Source organism: Eimeria maxima, genomic scaffold (genome assembly GCF_000499605.1).
Source record: "Eimeria maxima Weybridge genomic scaffold, Emw_scaff43, whole genome shotgun sequence".
Lineage (NCBI taxonomy): Eukaryota > Apicomplexa > Conoidasida > Eucoccidiorida > Eimeriidae > Eimeria > Eimeria maxima.
The window spans coordinates 28,223-42,849 of NW_013563850.1; the positions used below are offsets into that span (position 1 = coordinate 28,223).

The 14,627-nt window shown below is 50.4% G+C and overlaps 3 protein-coding genes across 3 annotated transcripts; 2 read left to right on the plus strand and 1 right to left on the minus strand.

Annotated features, from left to right (window-relative positions):
• Positions 1–3,048: 3,048 nt before the first annotated feature.
• EMWEY_00007200 (pyruvate kinase, putative) lies at positions 3,049–5,001 on the plus strand (the record flags this gene model as incomplete). Its single annotated transcript, XM_013478429.1, has 4 exons — positions 3,049–3,348; positions 3,554–3,677; positions 3,801–4,239; positions 4,368–5,001. 4 exons carry the CDS (start codon positions 3,049–3,051, stop codon positions 4,999–5,001), a joined length of 1,497 nt encoding a protein of 498 aa, XP_013333883.1.
• A 355-nt stretch (positions 5,002–5,356) lies between these two features.
• On the minus strand, positions 5,357–8,659 carry EMWEY_00007210 (hypothetical protein, conserved; the record flags this gene model as incomplete). The annotated part of the gene is made up of 11 exons (XM_013478430.1): positions 5,357–5,488; positions 5,588–6,049; positions 6,179–6,557; positions 6,693–6,755; positions 6,907–7,029; positions 7,170–7,377; positions 7,563–7,653; positions 7,794–7,877; positions 7,999–8,067; positions 8,179–8,292; positions 8,426–8,659. 11 exons carry the CDS (start codon positions 8,657–8,659, stop codon positions 5,357–5,359), a joined length of 1,959 nt encoding a protein of 652 aa, XP_013333884.1.
• Positions 8,660–9,886: 1,227 nt separating this feature from the next.
• EMWEY_00007220 (syntaxin binding protein, putative) lies at positions 9,887–13,324 on the plus strand (the record flags this gene model as incomplete). The annotated part of the gene is made up of 13 exons (XM_013478431.1): positions 9,887–10,004; positions 10,165–10,326; positions 10,664–10,756; positions 10,923–11,020; positions 11,119–11,241; positions 11,348–11,434; positions 11,559–11,656; positions 11,786–11,828; positions 12,193–12,261; positions 12,364–12,447; positions 12,635–12,729; positions 12,822–12,897; positions 13,148–13,324. The coding sequence occupies 13 exons, from the start codon at positions 9,887–9,889 to the stop codon at positions 13,322–13,324; spliced, it is 1,323 nt and encodes a 440-aa protein (XP_013333885.1).
• Positions 13,325–14,627: the final 1,303 nt, after the last annotated feature.

Below are 14,627 nucleotides of genomic sequence, written 5' to 3' on the forward strand. Positions count from 1 at the left end.
GCCCCTCGGTTTAGTGCCTTCCGGCTGACGACGAAGAAACACTCCAATATGGCGTAATTTAACTTTAAAAGACGCTCTCATCCTCTCATGTTTGAACCTTATAGGGGTCAGTGCCACAGCACAGAGAGCGCCACTCTGCTCGGAGCGACTTAAGGCATTACGGACTTCTACGGGAGGCCCAGTCCAAAGCATTGGACCTCCGAAAGTGAGGACGACGAGCTCGACGAACACAGAAGGAGTAAATTAGCTGGTAGGACGTAGAAAGCACAAATGGCAGCGCAACCAGATAGGCAAGACAGTAGGGAGCCTCACTTCCCTGAAAGGTCCGAACTAAGGAGGTGACGATGAGACGAAACAGATAGCAAGGCAAGGTTGGGAAAGCTAGGAACACTCCACACCAGGGATGGGGGAATTAGTCCTAGGCGGGTGGAATTTGTAGTACATAGGCACTACAATAGGCTCTCCGCCAAGTCTAAAGGGAGTGCATTCGTCATAAAGCGCAAAATAAAGAGTATTTAGTATTTAATAGGGAGTTTGGTATACCACAATTGTGATCGAACTGGCACCTCGTGCCTACACACCTTGGAGGCAAGCGCAGCGGGTTAGCAATTCCCACGCTGTAAGAGGATGAGGCGCTCGGTTCGTCCTCCCTGTGAGACGGATGACTTTTAAGAAACCGGCTTTTTTAACCCCTAATAATCGGGGCATGGTATTTTACCGTTTCTAAACTACTTGTAGCTATTTGTAGCGACTGAAACTGTATAAGCGGTGTGTACCTAAGTTGCTCAGGTTGGAGAATCACGTAGTGTCAGCTGGGTGACTGGGCTGTTCAATACACCAGTCCCCTGTAAGGCTGCTGAACACTCTTGTACCCTTGTTTGCAATTCATGGTGACTCCTCCACTTGCCGTCATTCTCTCTACCGCACACCGGCTGAGTCGGTGCCTTGTCCTATTCGGCTGACTGTTGACCCTTCCTGGCATCCTTGGTTTCTACTATCGACCGATTCGTCACATCAGGCAACGTCCCTTCTCACTTTAGGGAGACTGGAATGGCATTAGGTCCTGCCGCCACTGTGCATATCACCCCTGTACCATAGGTACGCAGCCTATTACGTTTGTCTCCTCCTAGATTTAGGATATCTCGTATAAACGTCCATTTGTCCCCCCTTAGGGTTAGATCACTGCGATCCAGGCCCTCTCCTAGTATCCACCCTCCACTGTCCCCTGTGCCCCTGAGGTAGGCAATCTTTAGTGTGGTGTCCCACGCGTCCACACCTCCTACACATGTTTCCTTTTCGCTGTATGGCCTGACTTCTTGAGAAGCACTGGCGCTTGGTGTGACCCCTCCCCTAACATTCATAAAAGGTAATTCCTTTGCTTTCTCACTGCGTGTGTGGGTGAAAGATTTCACTACTTCGCGAGATTACAGCCGTGCGTGTTCCTTACCTTTCCATCTCTCCCCTCAACTTCCTCTGTGCCCGCCCAGCGTCGTCCAGTCTTTCGGTTATCGTTCCCACAACGGTGGTAGTTTCTTGCCAGGTGTGGTATACTCTCTGACAGTCTCTCGTCAGACCCGGGACAGTCCGATAAGTCGGTGTTACTGTACTGCAGATGCAGCGAGTAGATTTAGGCCTTCCAAGACAAATAAGTATTCATCACCACTCCCCACCTCCTGCCTGCTGTCCCAGATACAACATGTGCAATAGGCTCATGACACTCCACATATTTAGCCCAGCTTCCGGGGTTAGGCTCCTCATGGGTCTTCGTTGATGGTCTTTTATCTGGTGTCTTGCGTCCCTTATATCATCTTCGGGAATATAGGCTAGGCTATTGGGTTCCTCAGAAATGAGCATGCGTCTGGGAGGTAAGTCTTCGGATTCCGGCATTTGTGGCATTCTACTGAAGAAATAGGTGTTTCTTCGTCACTAGCTCCTACTTAACTTTCTGTCTCGTATCTGGGCGTCCTCTATTCCCCAGAGGCCTGTCTCCTGTATGCATCAATTTCCCTCCTGTCCCGTAGTCGCATGTGCATGCGTGCCTCCGGCAGCTAAGCTACGGCAGCAAACCGGCTCAGTGGCTCCTGCAATCTCTGGGTCAACATGTTATACAAGGGATCCCGGGTTTTACTTCCCTGGAAGCCCCCAAATGTAGTACACAGCTCGCGCTCAGCAGCGACTACGTAGGTCCGCAGATCAAGCTGTACTGTGCATGTAAATCGTTAGACGCGAGAACCAGACTCTTACCCCTAAAATAATCCTAGTCGAGTTTATGAACCAATACACCAACAAAAATCAGTATATATAGGCAGTAGGAGATCCAAAATAGATATGTCTCGCCATGACCTGGTGGGTCAGCCCCTCAGCGACCTCCAGCCAGTTCCAAGACTCTGACGGGCCGTTGAATCTCGTCGCTGGTTTACCGTATTTCATGCATACGTGCTCTAAATTAACACTAATAATATGTTGATATCATTTTCTTTAGCCAAATACACCTCTAGATGCTTCACAAGATGAACCATTGTGGCGCCTGTGCACTACATGTGGGGAAGTAGCACAGGCCGCTAGTTGGTATTGAGCTGACCTCTCGGCGGCAATAAAACTTACTAGTATGTAAAGATTATGAATTTGAGGAGGTGTACAGTTTATTTAGTATTCAGCTTGGCTCAGCCACCCGCGGAGGCTTAGGTGGGTGCCGAGCTGGGCCTGGCGCACTACACCCGCACCTGTAGTCCGCACACTGCTCGGACAGCTTGGGGCATAGCGAAAGCAGCCAAGTTGTGTGTTGGCCGTGTGTGGGTATAACATTTTGTGCCTGTAGAAAGCTTAACCAACTTGTATAGAAGTAAGCCATTTGATCAGCGCAGTTGGTCCACGTAGACCTCGTTTGTTCCCCCCTTAGCCTGGCAGCGCTCCCCCCTCCTTGGTGTGGTACTTTATCCCCCCTGTCGGTACTAAGGAGGGTACCGAGGAGGGATATTTTTGTTTTTCCATATGTGTTTTGTTGCAGGTTCTAGGTTGTTTCGGCTTTTTTGTTGGCCACTCAAGAAAATGGCGAACCCCTCGCACTCCCAGGTTATCGCGGCCCCCGACAGCTCCGGCCGCCTGCTGCGTCTGGTCAGCGCAAGCTCGGTTATGATGCAGTTGTTGGGCAAGAGCACCAACATCCGCATGTCTCAGATCCTTGAACATCACGAGGATGAGGATTTTAGAGCACATCGCACAAAGATTGTGTGCACCATGGGCCCCAGCTGCTGGGATGTGGATAAGATGGTGCAGCTCATCGATGCAGGGATGAACGTGTGCCGTCTGAACTTCTCCCATGGCGATCATGAAGCCCATGGACGCGTGGTGAAGAACCTCCAGGAAGCGCTGAAGCAGCGCCCTGGGAAGCGTGTTGCTCTGCTTCTGGATACCAAGGGCCCAGAGATCCGAACGGGCATGCTGGAGGCAAGTACCTTCGTCCCACCGAACGACACTGGCGAAATTCATCCATCGCATTGCAGGAGGTATAACACACTTTCTGCCGTTGTCTTGTCATTGGGTTTGTCCACAGGGTGACAAGCCCATAGAGCTGAACGCTGGCGATATGCTCAAGATCGTCACCGACTACAGCTTTATTGGCAACAAGAGCTGCATTGCTTGCTCCTATGACAAGCTCCCCACCTCGGTTAAACCAGGTATGTGACACGCTGTCCATAAGTATCCAGCTCTACTTGGGTCGTAATTTGTGTAGGAGGATGTATGCATGAATTCTCCTCTAGTTGCACCAGGCGGGCGTTCAAAGTTGTATTTATTTTCAGGGAATACCATTCTGATTGCTGATGGTTCCCTCTCTGTGGAGGTTGTTGAGTGCGGAAAGGACTACGTCATGACGAAGGTGATGAATCCCGCGGTAATTGGCAACAAGAAGAACATGAATCTTCCAGGTGTGAAGGTCGACCTGCCGGTGATCGGTGAAAAGGATAAGAATGACATCTTGAACTTCGGCATACCCATGGGCTGCAACTTCATCGCGGCGTCTTTTGTACAGTCAGCTGATGACGTGCGTTACATCCGAAGCATTCTTGGGACCAAGGGACGAAACATCAAGATTATTCCCAAGATTGAAAATGTGGAGGGTCTGCTAAACTTCGACGAAATCCTCCAGGAGGCCGACGGTATTATGATCGCCAGAGGTGATCTTGGGATGGAAATCCCACCAGAAAAGGTCTTCCTTGCCCAGAAGATGATGATTTCAAAGTGAGTGTCTGCTTTTCTGACCCTTCCCTCTTCATGCGGACCGTAGAGAGGGAGGAATGAGGTGTGCTCGTGCTTGGCGGGTCTGAGACTGAGGAATTAAGTATGCATTCCTGCCATTTGTTTTCTAGGTGCAACGTTGCGGGTAAGCCTGTGATCACGGCAACACAAATGTTGGAGTCGATGACTAAAAACCCACGCCCCACGCGTGCGGAGGCTGCGGATGTGGCGAATGCTGTTCTGGACGGCACGGATTGTGTTATGCTTTCTGGCGAGACAGCAAACGGAAGCTTCCCCGTGCAGGCGGTCACGGTCATGTCTCGTGTCTGCTTCGAGGCAGAAGGCTGCATTGATTATCAGCAGGTATTCAGAGCTACCTGCCAGGCAACTATGAGTCCTATTGATACTCAGGAAGCCGTGGCACGCGCAGCTGTGGAAACAGCCCAGTCTATAAACGCATCGCTGATTCTTGCGCTCACCGAGACAGGCCGCACCGCCCGTTTGATCGCGAAGTACAGACCTATGCAGCCTATCTTGGCTCTCAGCGCTTCGGAAGAAACCATTAAGCACCTGCAAGTTAACAGGGGCGTGACAACCCTGCTGGTTCCGTCGTTCCAGGGCACGGATCAGTTGATCAAGAATGCGCTCTCTGCTGCCAAGGAGATGCAGCTAGTAAGCGAAGGCGAAAGCATTGTTGCGGTCCACGGCATGAAGGAGGAGGTTGCTGGCTGGTCGAACTTGTTGAAGGTCCTGGTTGTTGAGTAGAGGACCAGTCACCTCCTTGCGTGGTCGTTTGCTGGCAGCGCATCCCAAAGATCTTAGGGCCAAACAGACGACAGTTTTCTCAAATGCTGCCTGGGGCAATGTTTGATGTTTCCTTGTGTGACAGTTTTGTGTAAACAACCGTATTTAAAACATAGTTAGGCGTTCTTAGCGTTGTTTGGCAGGGCCCCAGGAGGGGAACTATGCCCCTCCACGGGAATAGCAGGTCTCACGGGGTTACCGCCAATCCCCATATATGGACAGCGGATGCCCGAGTAATGCAGAAGAGTTAGTCTACGCTGCTGCAGGCACTACTGTGCACACAGCTAAGATGGGAATGCAGGGGAAGAGCCCCTTGTCACGGGACAACAGCTGAAGCGTTCTTTAGGCAATCATGGTCAGTGGCCTGCTGATCGCAGGTAGAGCATGTCTCCATGAATGGGTTTGGGATGTGGCAGAGGTCTGCCTCCTCCATCAGTAACCGTAGTTCCTGAAGACAGACAATGAACAGCCCCCCTAGAGCCTTGAGCGTACCCTAAACAGGCACCCGGTGGCTACATTGTTGAATAAGCACTCCACGAGCAATTACCTCAGTATCCAAATCTGTCCCTACAGGGAAGGTCGATGACAGTTGCTTAGCGACTGCTGGCAGCAACACAGTAGCGAAGATGTCGCAGAGAACAAAAAATTCGGCTTGACGCTTTGCAGAGCCTTCGCATCCACTTTCCTTTTGAACTAAGGCGTGTTCGACTGCATTTATCTCGTCTTCAAAGGCCCCGCGGCTTCCTGGCTTCACGGAAATAAGCTTGCGAATGCAAAGGGCGAGCAGGTTTCTTATCAGGGTCATAACACCTGCTGCTGTTGTGGATATAGGGCACTCCTGAAAGGCATTGGCTACTTCAAGCGTGCTGTTGTAGAGATTTGATAGGGGTGCATGCCGCAGCAGGAAGACACAGGAACGGTTAGCAGACAGAGCAGAATGGAACCAAGGCGAGGCCCCCAGAAGGCTCAAATGAGCCGTTGAGGGCAACCAGTCATACTCATCGATGCTCTGTAAGCAATCACGCCAAAAAATGCCCTGTTGAACCTTATATGCATCGCCGGTGAAGACACGTTTCCAATGGGCGGACTCGAAATCAGATAGGAGACAACGTTGATTAGATCTGGTGTGTTATCTCACCTGGGAGAAGGCAACAGCAATGCCTTCAACTCTTTGTCGATGCACTGCGGCAACATAGCGGTCGAATGCGAGGGCCACTACGGGGAAGAAGTAGCACTGCACTCGGCGGAATGCGGAGGCCGCATTATACACCTGCCTGAATATCGTTGCCAAGTCCAATAATCCCACTCTGAAATTTGGTACATTCCGCAAATTCGCCTGTGCGACACTTGCTTCAAGGGCTGCAAGATCCAGCAAAGGTCCTATTCCCTTGAAATCGTCAGCTGAGTCTGCTATGCCAGAGCGTTGCAGAAGCTCTTTATCAACTAGCGTCACAAACCAGTGCACCTGCTCTGCCAGCCATGCCGACAACCGGCCGTCCGTGGAACCGAAAATCGCCCTATTAGCACGCATGCATTACAGGAGCAGGACTGCAACTTAGCTAGGAAAGAATAAAGGCCTCGCATAAGCAACAAACACTTTTTCAGGTGGGCCTGGTGTTGTTTAGGGACGCTTGACAGGAAAGCGGTCTCACCGGTAGTTTATAGCTGTCTGCAAAACATCCACCCGAAGCAGCTCTGATGCCGCGCACAAACCACTGACGGCAGGCACAACCACAGTGATGCTTTGCGGCGTTACGTAGAGTGCCTAACCACACCTATAAAAGTCGCCGAGTTACTGTGATTAAGGTAAAAGAGAAGCAATCGCATGGATAGCCCAATGCTGCGCGGTATACAGTTGTCACCTACTGGGCTGGGTCTGTTTCACACGATCCTTCCGCGTTGCGACGTTGCCGGGAAATCTCCGCATCCCGCCGTCGTAGGTACTGCATCCGCAACTGCTCTTCAGAGCAGCTCAGGCGGCGAAGTGGGCTGCAGTGGCACAACAGTCAAGAGGCATACCACAAAAAATGCATAAATCCGATGACACACTGGACTCGCTGCATTTATATCCCTGTGCTCAGTGGCTTAGTATTCTGCCCACAAAGGAGATCACCGACGAGCACGCTCACCCAATGAGTTTCATTGAAGGAGACAGCTGCGCATGCTGTCCCAACAGTCGCAGCAGTGTCTTCATGCAGCTAGTGCGTGCTTCCTTCATCTGGCAGGTATGCACGAAGGCGGGAGCATGCACAACTGCATTCTGGTGCACTTCCTTAACGATAAGCATCGAGCTGTCCCGATCTGCAGCTAAACCGACGCAGCTATAAAGTGCCTTACCTGCATTTCGAGGAAATCGACCAACGGCATGTCGCCGCAGCCGCTAGCTCTCAGGGAGGTTATGCGCTGTAAAGAAAAACGAGCATGAAATGCAGAGCTAAGAATTAGCCATTACGCATGCAGAGGGAAAGGGAGAATGAACATGTGCTCAGGGATAAATTTGCAGGGGAGACTACAACCTATACACACTTCGTCTGCCAACATCAGAGCGTCCACTGCTTCATCGTGCAACCCTCCGTTGGAGCACTTCAACACGAGCGACGGCAAGTCAAGCAGCTGAAATTCACATGAAGACACAGCAATGCATCTTAGAAGCAGCCAGGTCACAAACTCACATATCCATGCCTAATAATGGCTAGAGTCAGATGTCTATTGCATTTGCGGTGCCTTAGTTAGTCAAAAGCCGTGGAACGCACCCCTGATACCGACGACTGCGTAGAGACAAGGGTATGAAGGGAGGCTTCATCCGTCGACGCTGCATTGCTCTCAGTACCGAATTGCTGCCAGGACAGAACGTGACGACAAAAGCACTTATTGCAGCCGGACATGCTGTGTGCAAGCTAGCACTATACACACCAAATTGAGGGGAGCAATTACCAAAAACCCCATATCAAATCTCACCTTGAGACAGCTGTGCAACGGTTGAATGCAATGCTCCATTTCAGCTAGCGTAGCGGACAGACTGTTGATCTGGAAACACACAGCATCAACCAGGTTCCGAGATTCTCCACTTACCAGAGCCTTGTGTGAAGCCATAGCCAAAACAGCCTAGTTACATCCGTGGCAGTGCTCACTGCTTACACTGCTGCTGAGATTACTGAGTGCCTTAGACGAAGCCAGAAATAATGAGCAGTTCTGCACCGCCAATTCGTCTTGAACGTTCACTAGCTTCTCCACTTGTGTGTGCAGAAGAGCCTACAGCGAAGATCCAACACAATCGAAATACGCACGACCAGCTACACCACTTGAGGAGGCTAGTTCTACCTATCACCTCCCTTGTTCCGCGAGATGGGTTAGCGCCGGTCGATTTGCTGAAAGGCCACGTTACCGGCTGTCTGCACAGGTCATCGCTCGCCATCTTTAGAAACTCTTCAATCCCAAGACTCTTCGCCATGTCCAACTGAGTCCTATGGTGAGCATCGAGTTGTTCGGAGTAGGCCGTTTCGTGCTTGGGTTTACTCGGCACTGCGTGCTTGTTCGTCCCCCAAAAGTCCCCCAGCTTCATCGCCTCATCCTTTCCAAAGCCATGTCCCCTATCCACTGCTGAACAGGCTGATGCCATTTCCTCCCCCAGGAGAAGCTGCCAAAATTGCTCTGATGGGGCCATTTCTACACTGGACAGACCACCCAGAGCGGAACGAGCTTGCGTCCCCAGCGAGCCTTCTTAAGTTTTGAAACACACACAAATAAGAAGTTCACCTCTCTTCTCAAATGTGACCTAGATCCTACAGAGTGGGATACAGTGGAGCGCATTCGGAGGCACCTCTGCATGGGCGGTGCCGCCTGAGCAGGTGGCGCTTTAAAGTTCCGCTGCAGGCCTGCATGGAACCCCTACTGTTATTCCAAGCCTCGAAACATGAGATCGAATAGACTAGTTTCTGGCTCGTATACTGGTGTGTGGGGTGGTAGTTCAATATCCGCGGTGTTCGCGTCCCCCAGATATCGTTGAGTTCAGGGACAGTTTAGTCCCAACTCATCGCCCCGACGAGAAGCAAGTAAAGTAGAGCAAACGGTTGCTCCTAATGAAATAGTTGTAAAACTGAGCGGGGCTAAGCTGTGTTGTGGGACGACTGCCTGTATTGTCGTGCAAGTGGCGGGTTTGGGGCCCGTGATTGCAGGCCAGGGGCCCCAACAGTGGCCATGTCTTGAAGAGATCTCCACGATTTTTTTTTTATGAGTTCGCGCTCGCAAGTATTTAGTTTCTGTAATTACTGAGATCAAACCGCTAGGCGACAAAAGGCAGATTTCTCTCGCTTTGCGCCCGAGCGTTCGAACGACTACAATCACCGCCAGATGTGGCAAATCCATACTGAATTGAAGCCCTACTCGCCAGCAGGATCTCATCTTGAAGCATTATAGAGACAGTCATCTTGATATGAGGCGTTCTGTAGGGCCGAGGGGCAGTGAAGCTTCCCAGACAGCGGAGCGCGGGAGCATACTAAAATGTCACGGGTGGAATGGCATCCGTGATATTGTAGTATGCTGAAACTGCCGGCACACCACCAACCTATTGAAGTGCCACAGAAATACAAACGCTAAGAGGCACTTGAAATACTAATCCCCTCCGGGTGAACCAGAGTACTGCCTCCATTGGCCCCAGAAATCATGGCGTCTATCAAGGTTATGAGCAAAAGGAGTGCGTGGAAACACTAGAGGAAAGGGCCCCAGCAAGATCAATAAGAGGCAGTTGAATGTAGCATTTACTTGGGAATGCATCCACTAGGCCATGATCTCTGAAAGCTGATGCCTGTGCACTGAAAGGCGACCTTGTGCAGGATTGCTCGACGGAATGGTCCGCAAAGTTGGTGGTCCAGGGAACTACATCGCCATGGTTGTGGATGACAAGACCCTTAATGTTTTGTCTTCATGTTGTAGCGTCTATGACGTCCTCTACGATGGGGTAACAAGTACGTGCAGGAAGTATCGCTTTTGCCACGACGCGCTTGTTGAATGCATCAAAACGTCCCATTCCCGAATTTGTGCTCCCAGTAGAAGGTATTTTTAGTCTTTTCACAATGGAGGGTGGCTAATATTGATTTTTTTGGTGGAAATTTGACTGCTGCGCAGTTGTGGAGCTCATTTCAAAGCAGCGCCAGCCACTGCCGGAGTTGAACGCGCTCTACTTTCTCTCACCCTCCGAAGATTCAGTGCGGGCGCTTGTAGAAGACTTCAAGGATGAGAAGAAGCCACAGTACCGCTCAGCTTATGTGTACCTCACTTCCCGCATTCGTAGGCCATTCTTAGGGCCCCCCTTCACGGACATTTGTAGCCTCTACATGCGACGCTTCACGTTTGTAGCCTCTACATGCGACGCTTCACGTTTGTAGCCTCTACATGCGACGCTTCAAGAGCATACCTACATACCAACCAGTATTAGTCCTGTACCGATTCTAGACACAAAAAGAAGTGCATATGAGAAACTGGAGTTCTAGAAGCTTGGCTTTGTTGGACGTGATTAAGACTGAATGGGGTATCACTTGTAATGGCACAGTATCTTGGTTTTTGACACCGTTCATTTGCTCCTCTAGGACATGGGAAGTTCGCTGTGCTTTGGCTGCTCTTGCAGCTGACTCCAGCAAGATTATCGCAACATTAGCGGACTCTCCTACCTTGCTTCCTAGAATAAGGTGCCTCGTTGAATTCAACTTGAGTTTCATTGGTAAGCTTACAAAGCAGGCTGGATAGTCGGTGAGGCGTCTCTCTGTCCCTATCCGCAATCCATTGGCACTTGAATTGTTTTCTATGAGGGTCACGGGGAAGCTCTTTTTCTTGCATCGGAATATCTGCATCCGTCATGAAATTCGTTTGCTGCACCTGTGCTGCAGCATACGAACAGCGGGTTTTCCACTTCGGGATGCCGAATGCCTTACTTGAGCTGTTCCCTCTTCCTTCACCTTATTTGCTCCAGAAAGTAGCAGACGACGTAAGCGTGGAACTTCTCGCTATTTCTTTCTGGGATGCAACAAAATGAACTAGCTCAGGACACGCCAGTTTTTGTGTGTGACGGGTGCTATGGCTCAGCTTGTCTCTTTTTGCATCACTTCTGGGCAGAAGCCTGCAGTCCGCTACCACAGAAACCAGCTCCCATGGTGCGAGCAGCTGGCGACACTTGTTCACAGAGGCCTGGAAGCGGAGGAAGTTGCGGTGCGCTTGTTCACTGATTTCTTAAGGTATTTGCTCACAAACGGTACTTCTAGAGCAATTATATGGATCTGCGGAAGCATGTGTGCATGCGTTGTTGCCTTTGCAGCAGTCGGACAGCCCAGCTACAACTCTCCTTATTTTGGATCGCTCGGTGGACCTGGCACCTCTCTTTATTCACGAGTACACTTACCAGGTGAGAGAGTTTCCCGCTACTCACACGTGAACTCTAGCCCTAGTATGTTTGCAGCACCATGCCGTCCTAGTGGAATGCACAACAGCTTCATTCTATAAAGAACATCTGCTCCTCCTCTGAGCAGGCTCTGGCGTATGACGTTTTGGACCTTCCAGTTTGCTGTCATACGCCACCTAAGAAGGCTTCTCTCGATACGCCAATAATCATGGAGGACGTCTATGAGTACGCAGAAAATGCATGCATTGCCATAGGCATCTACAGAGAAGGGCGCTTTTGTATTCGATCTATCAACATATATAAAATGCATGAGAACACACACTGGTGGCAGCCTTGTCTTGCGGGTCTGCTCAGGTATGAGGTGACAAACAATATGGGCTTGGTTGAAAGGAAGAAGGTGAGCTGTTGAGGTATTAGTGTTGTCTGGGAAATTTGCTAGCTGCTCTCCTAACGTTCCATTGGAACGTGAAAAAGCTCTTGTCACCCATCATCCAACCCATCTTCCGTTGTGACCAGGCGATCCTTGGCGAGCAGGACGAAGTATGGGTTAGGTACCGTCATCAGCACGTTCAGGAAGTAAACCAAAGTGTCCAGGAGGAAGTGCAGCTCTTTTTAAAGGAGAATAGCACAGCCAAAGTGCAGCAAAATATGGTAGGGCGCGGTGCTAATGTCCTGCCCGTTTTTTGGACCGTGCATGGAAAAACCATCCTTGGCTTGTCATCATCCTACAGACGTGAATACCAACATATGTGCAATTACAGGCAACGACCTCAGAGGACACCCTGCAGGCGATTCGTTCTCTTCCGCAATACCAGGAGGCGCTATCTCGGGTACGACTGTGCGATCCTAAGTACTGAGTGCCTGTGGGATTGTTGGCAACCACTTCCTGCCCTCATCATGTGAGGTTTGCCTTGCCTGCGGTGAATCCTCAGTATTGGACCCACGTCACGCTCAGTGAGAAGTGCTTTGACAAACTTCAAGAATTGAAGATAATGACTGTTGGCGCTGTGGAGCAGGTATGGTTAAACGCATACTGAGGTCGACGTTTCAAGGCCCATGGAAATTTGGGCAAGCTTTGCGAGCATGTAGTTTGTTGAATGCTAAGCTTTGATTTGATTAACTGCAGTCTTGTTTTTTGCACTGCAGAGTATGCGCCGCCGTGTGTATGGCAGAGTATAGCTGCCCCTTTTTTCTTCCTTGCAGGATCTCTGCTGTGGGGTCGACAAAGATGGGAAGGAGATCAGCGCGTCAAAATTGCTTGCTGCTGTTGGGTCATTGGTTTCTGACGACACTATCCAGTAAGGCTTCCGGCACCGAGGACTCTCCGCATCTATGACATCAGAGATGAGAGGGGATGCTGCGACAAACCGGGTTGTGTCCGGCTCTTCAGACCTGATGAAAAACTTCGTCTGCTCCTGCTTGAGTTCACGCAAATCCTTGGTTTGGATCCTGCAGATCGGGCTAAGGTAAGTGCACGGCGAAGCCGCTCCTTCGCAGAGGCCTGTAAATCGGGCTTGGGAACACAAATTTCCTGCCGTGTGTCTCCTTTTCTCTGCAGGCAATGGAAACTGCTCAGATGAGCCTAGTGAATCAGCGTTGCATCCAAAGGTTCCTAGAACGTAGGTTGTTCCTGGCCTCAGCCTGCTGATTATTTAGCAGCTCGTACGCTCGCAAACATACTGCACCATGTGCACACTGGTTGCGAGTGTGTTGCAGTTGAACTTCACGCAGCTTCCTTGTCACGCGAACAAGCATCGGTACGGTGCCTGTGTAGGAGTGCAGCATAATGTTTTCTCTCATGAGATGAGGATGCTTGCCGCTGCACCAGTTTGCAACATTGGTCAGCATGCTAATGCCTGTGTTCCTCCTATTCACTTTTTGGATGAGCAGTAAGTTCCCGATAGTTTTTCATGGAATTGCTGTGTTGCATGCTTTCCTGGTACGATGAGCCTTTGGTAACTTAATTCAGAAGTCAAAACCTGCCCATCGTTTCGAAGAGGAACGGGACAAAATTCGATACTTCAAGCACCGGGCAAAACGAGCCCGCTATGATCTGTCGAGGTTTGAACCTGCAGTCCGCGAGATCATGGAAGTGGGTCACAGGCGAGAGCATAGAGTGTAGAAGTGACGGAGCTATTCTAAACTCTTTATGTGCCCGCTCAAGCTCTGTGATGTGCTGTGGAACTCAGAAAGCAATCGAGGGAACCCTGCATGGAGGTCGTTTCCCTTTTGTTGATGAGCCATCGTAAGCCTGCTGAAGTGCAGAAGAGTTGGAGAGGCTTTTTAATGCCCTCAGCATGTTCTATAGTGTATCTGCATCATGTGAGCTGTACTGCCCGTCTGCAGGAGAAGGATGGAAAACCAAGAACAAGCGCAAACGCAGCGAGGAAGTATGTCTTGCCAGTCCTCGGCTGTCCTGGTGGTGGCATGTTCCCCACTGTAGATCCCTAGCTTCGCGTTTCGCTTGTCCTTTCAGCCCTCACTCCGGGGTGGTGACCCTATTACGCTACCTTCTTTGCTGCAGCTGCAGTCATTGGCCGTTCGACAGAGTGGACGTGGGATTCGTCTCTCCCTGAGGTTGTTCAAAAGGTAAGCTGCTGCATACAGGAAGGTTACCTTCTACCCCTGTCGGTTCTATACATTGCAGCCCTGGCTTTTACGTTGCTGTTCCTACTACATGCAGCCGCAAAGTTCCTCGCTAGTTCCGGACAAATCAAAGAAGAGCCTAATAGTCTTTATATTAGGCGGGATCATGCAGTCCGAAATGAGATGCGCATATGAAGTGTCAAAGGAACTGAACTGCGAAGTGTTCATCGGTGGGCTTTGTTCGCTACATTTCCCCCGGCATCTCCTCCTCATGCTCCACGTGTACAGTGAAGCCACAATCCTGCTTGTTCGATGCAGCATCTCGCACTTTGTGATGCGGCTCGTAATGCGGCTGCAGGCGGCACAAATATTCTAACACCCACGCAAGTTCTCAAGCAGCTAAAGGAACAGGCGCCTGTGAACTGATTCCTATCATTTGCTTGATGTACATGGCAATCCTGTCTACTACCGTCGTTTCAGAACTTCTCTCAAGGATTTTTTTCCTTTTTTTTTTTCTAAATAATCCAGGAGCAGGCTTCAATTATATTACACAGCCCGCACTTGCCTGCCACTACTTGAGCCAACTAACTTAAACTATGTGGTGCACGTA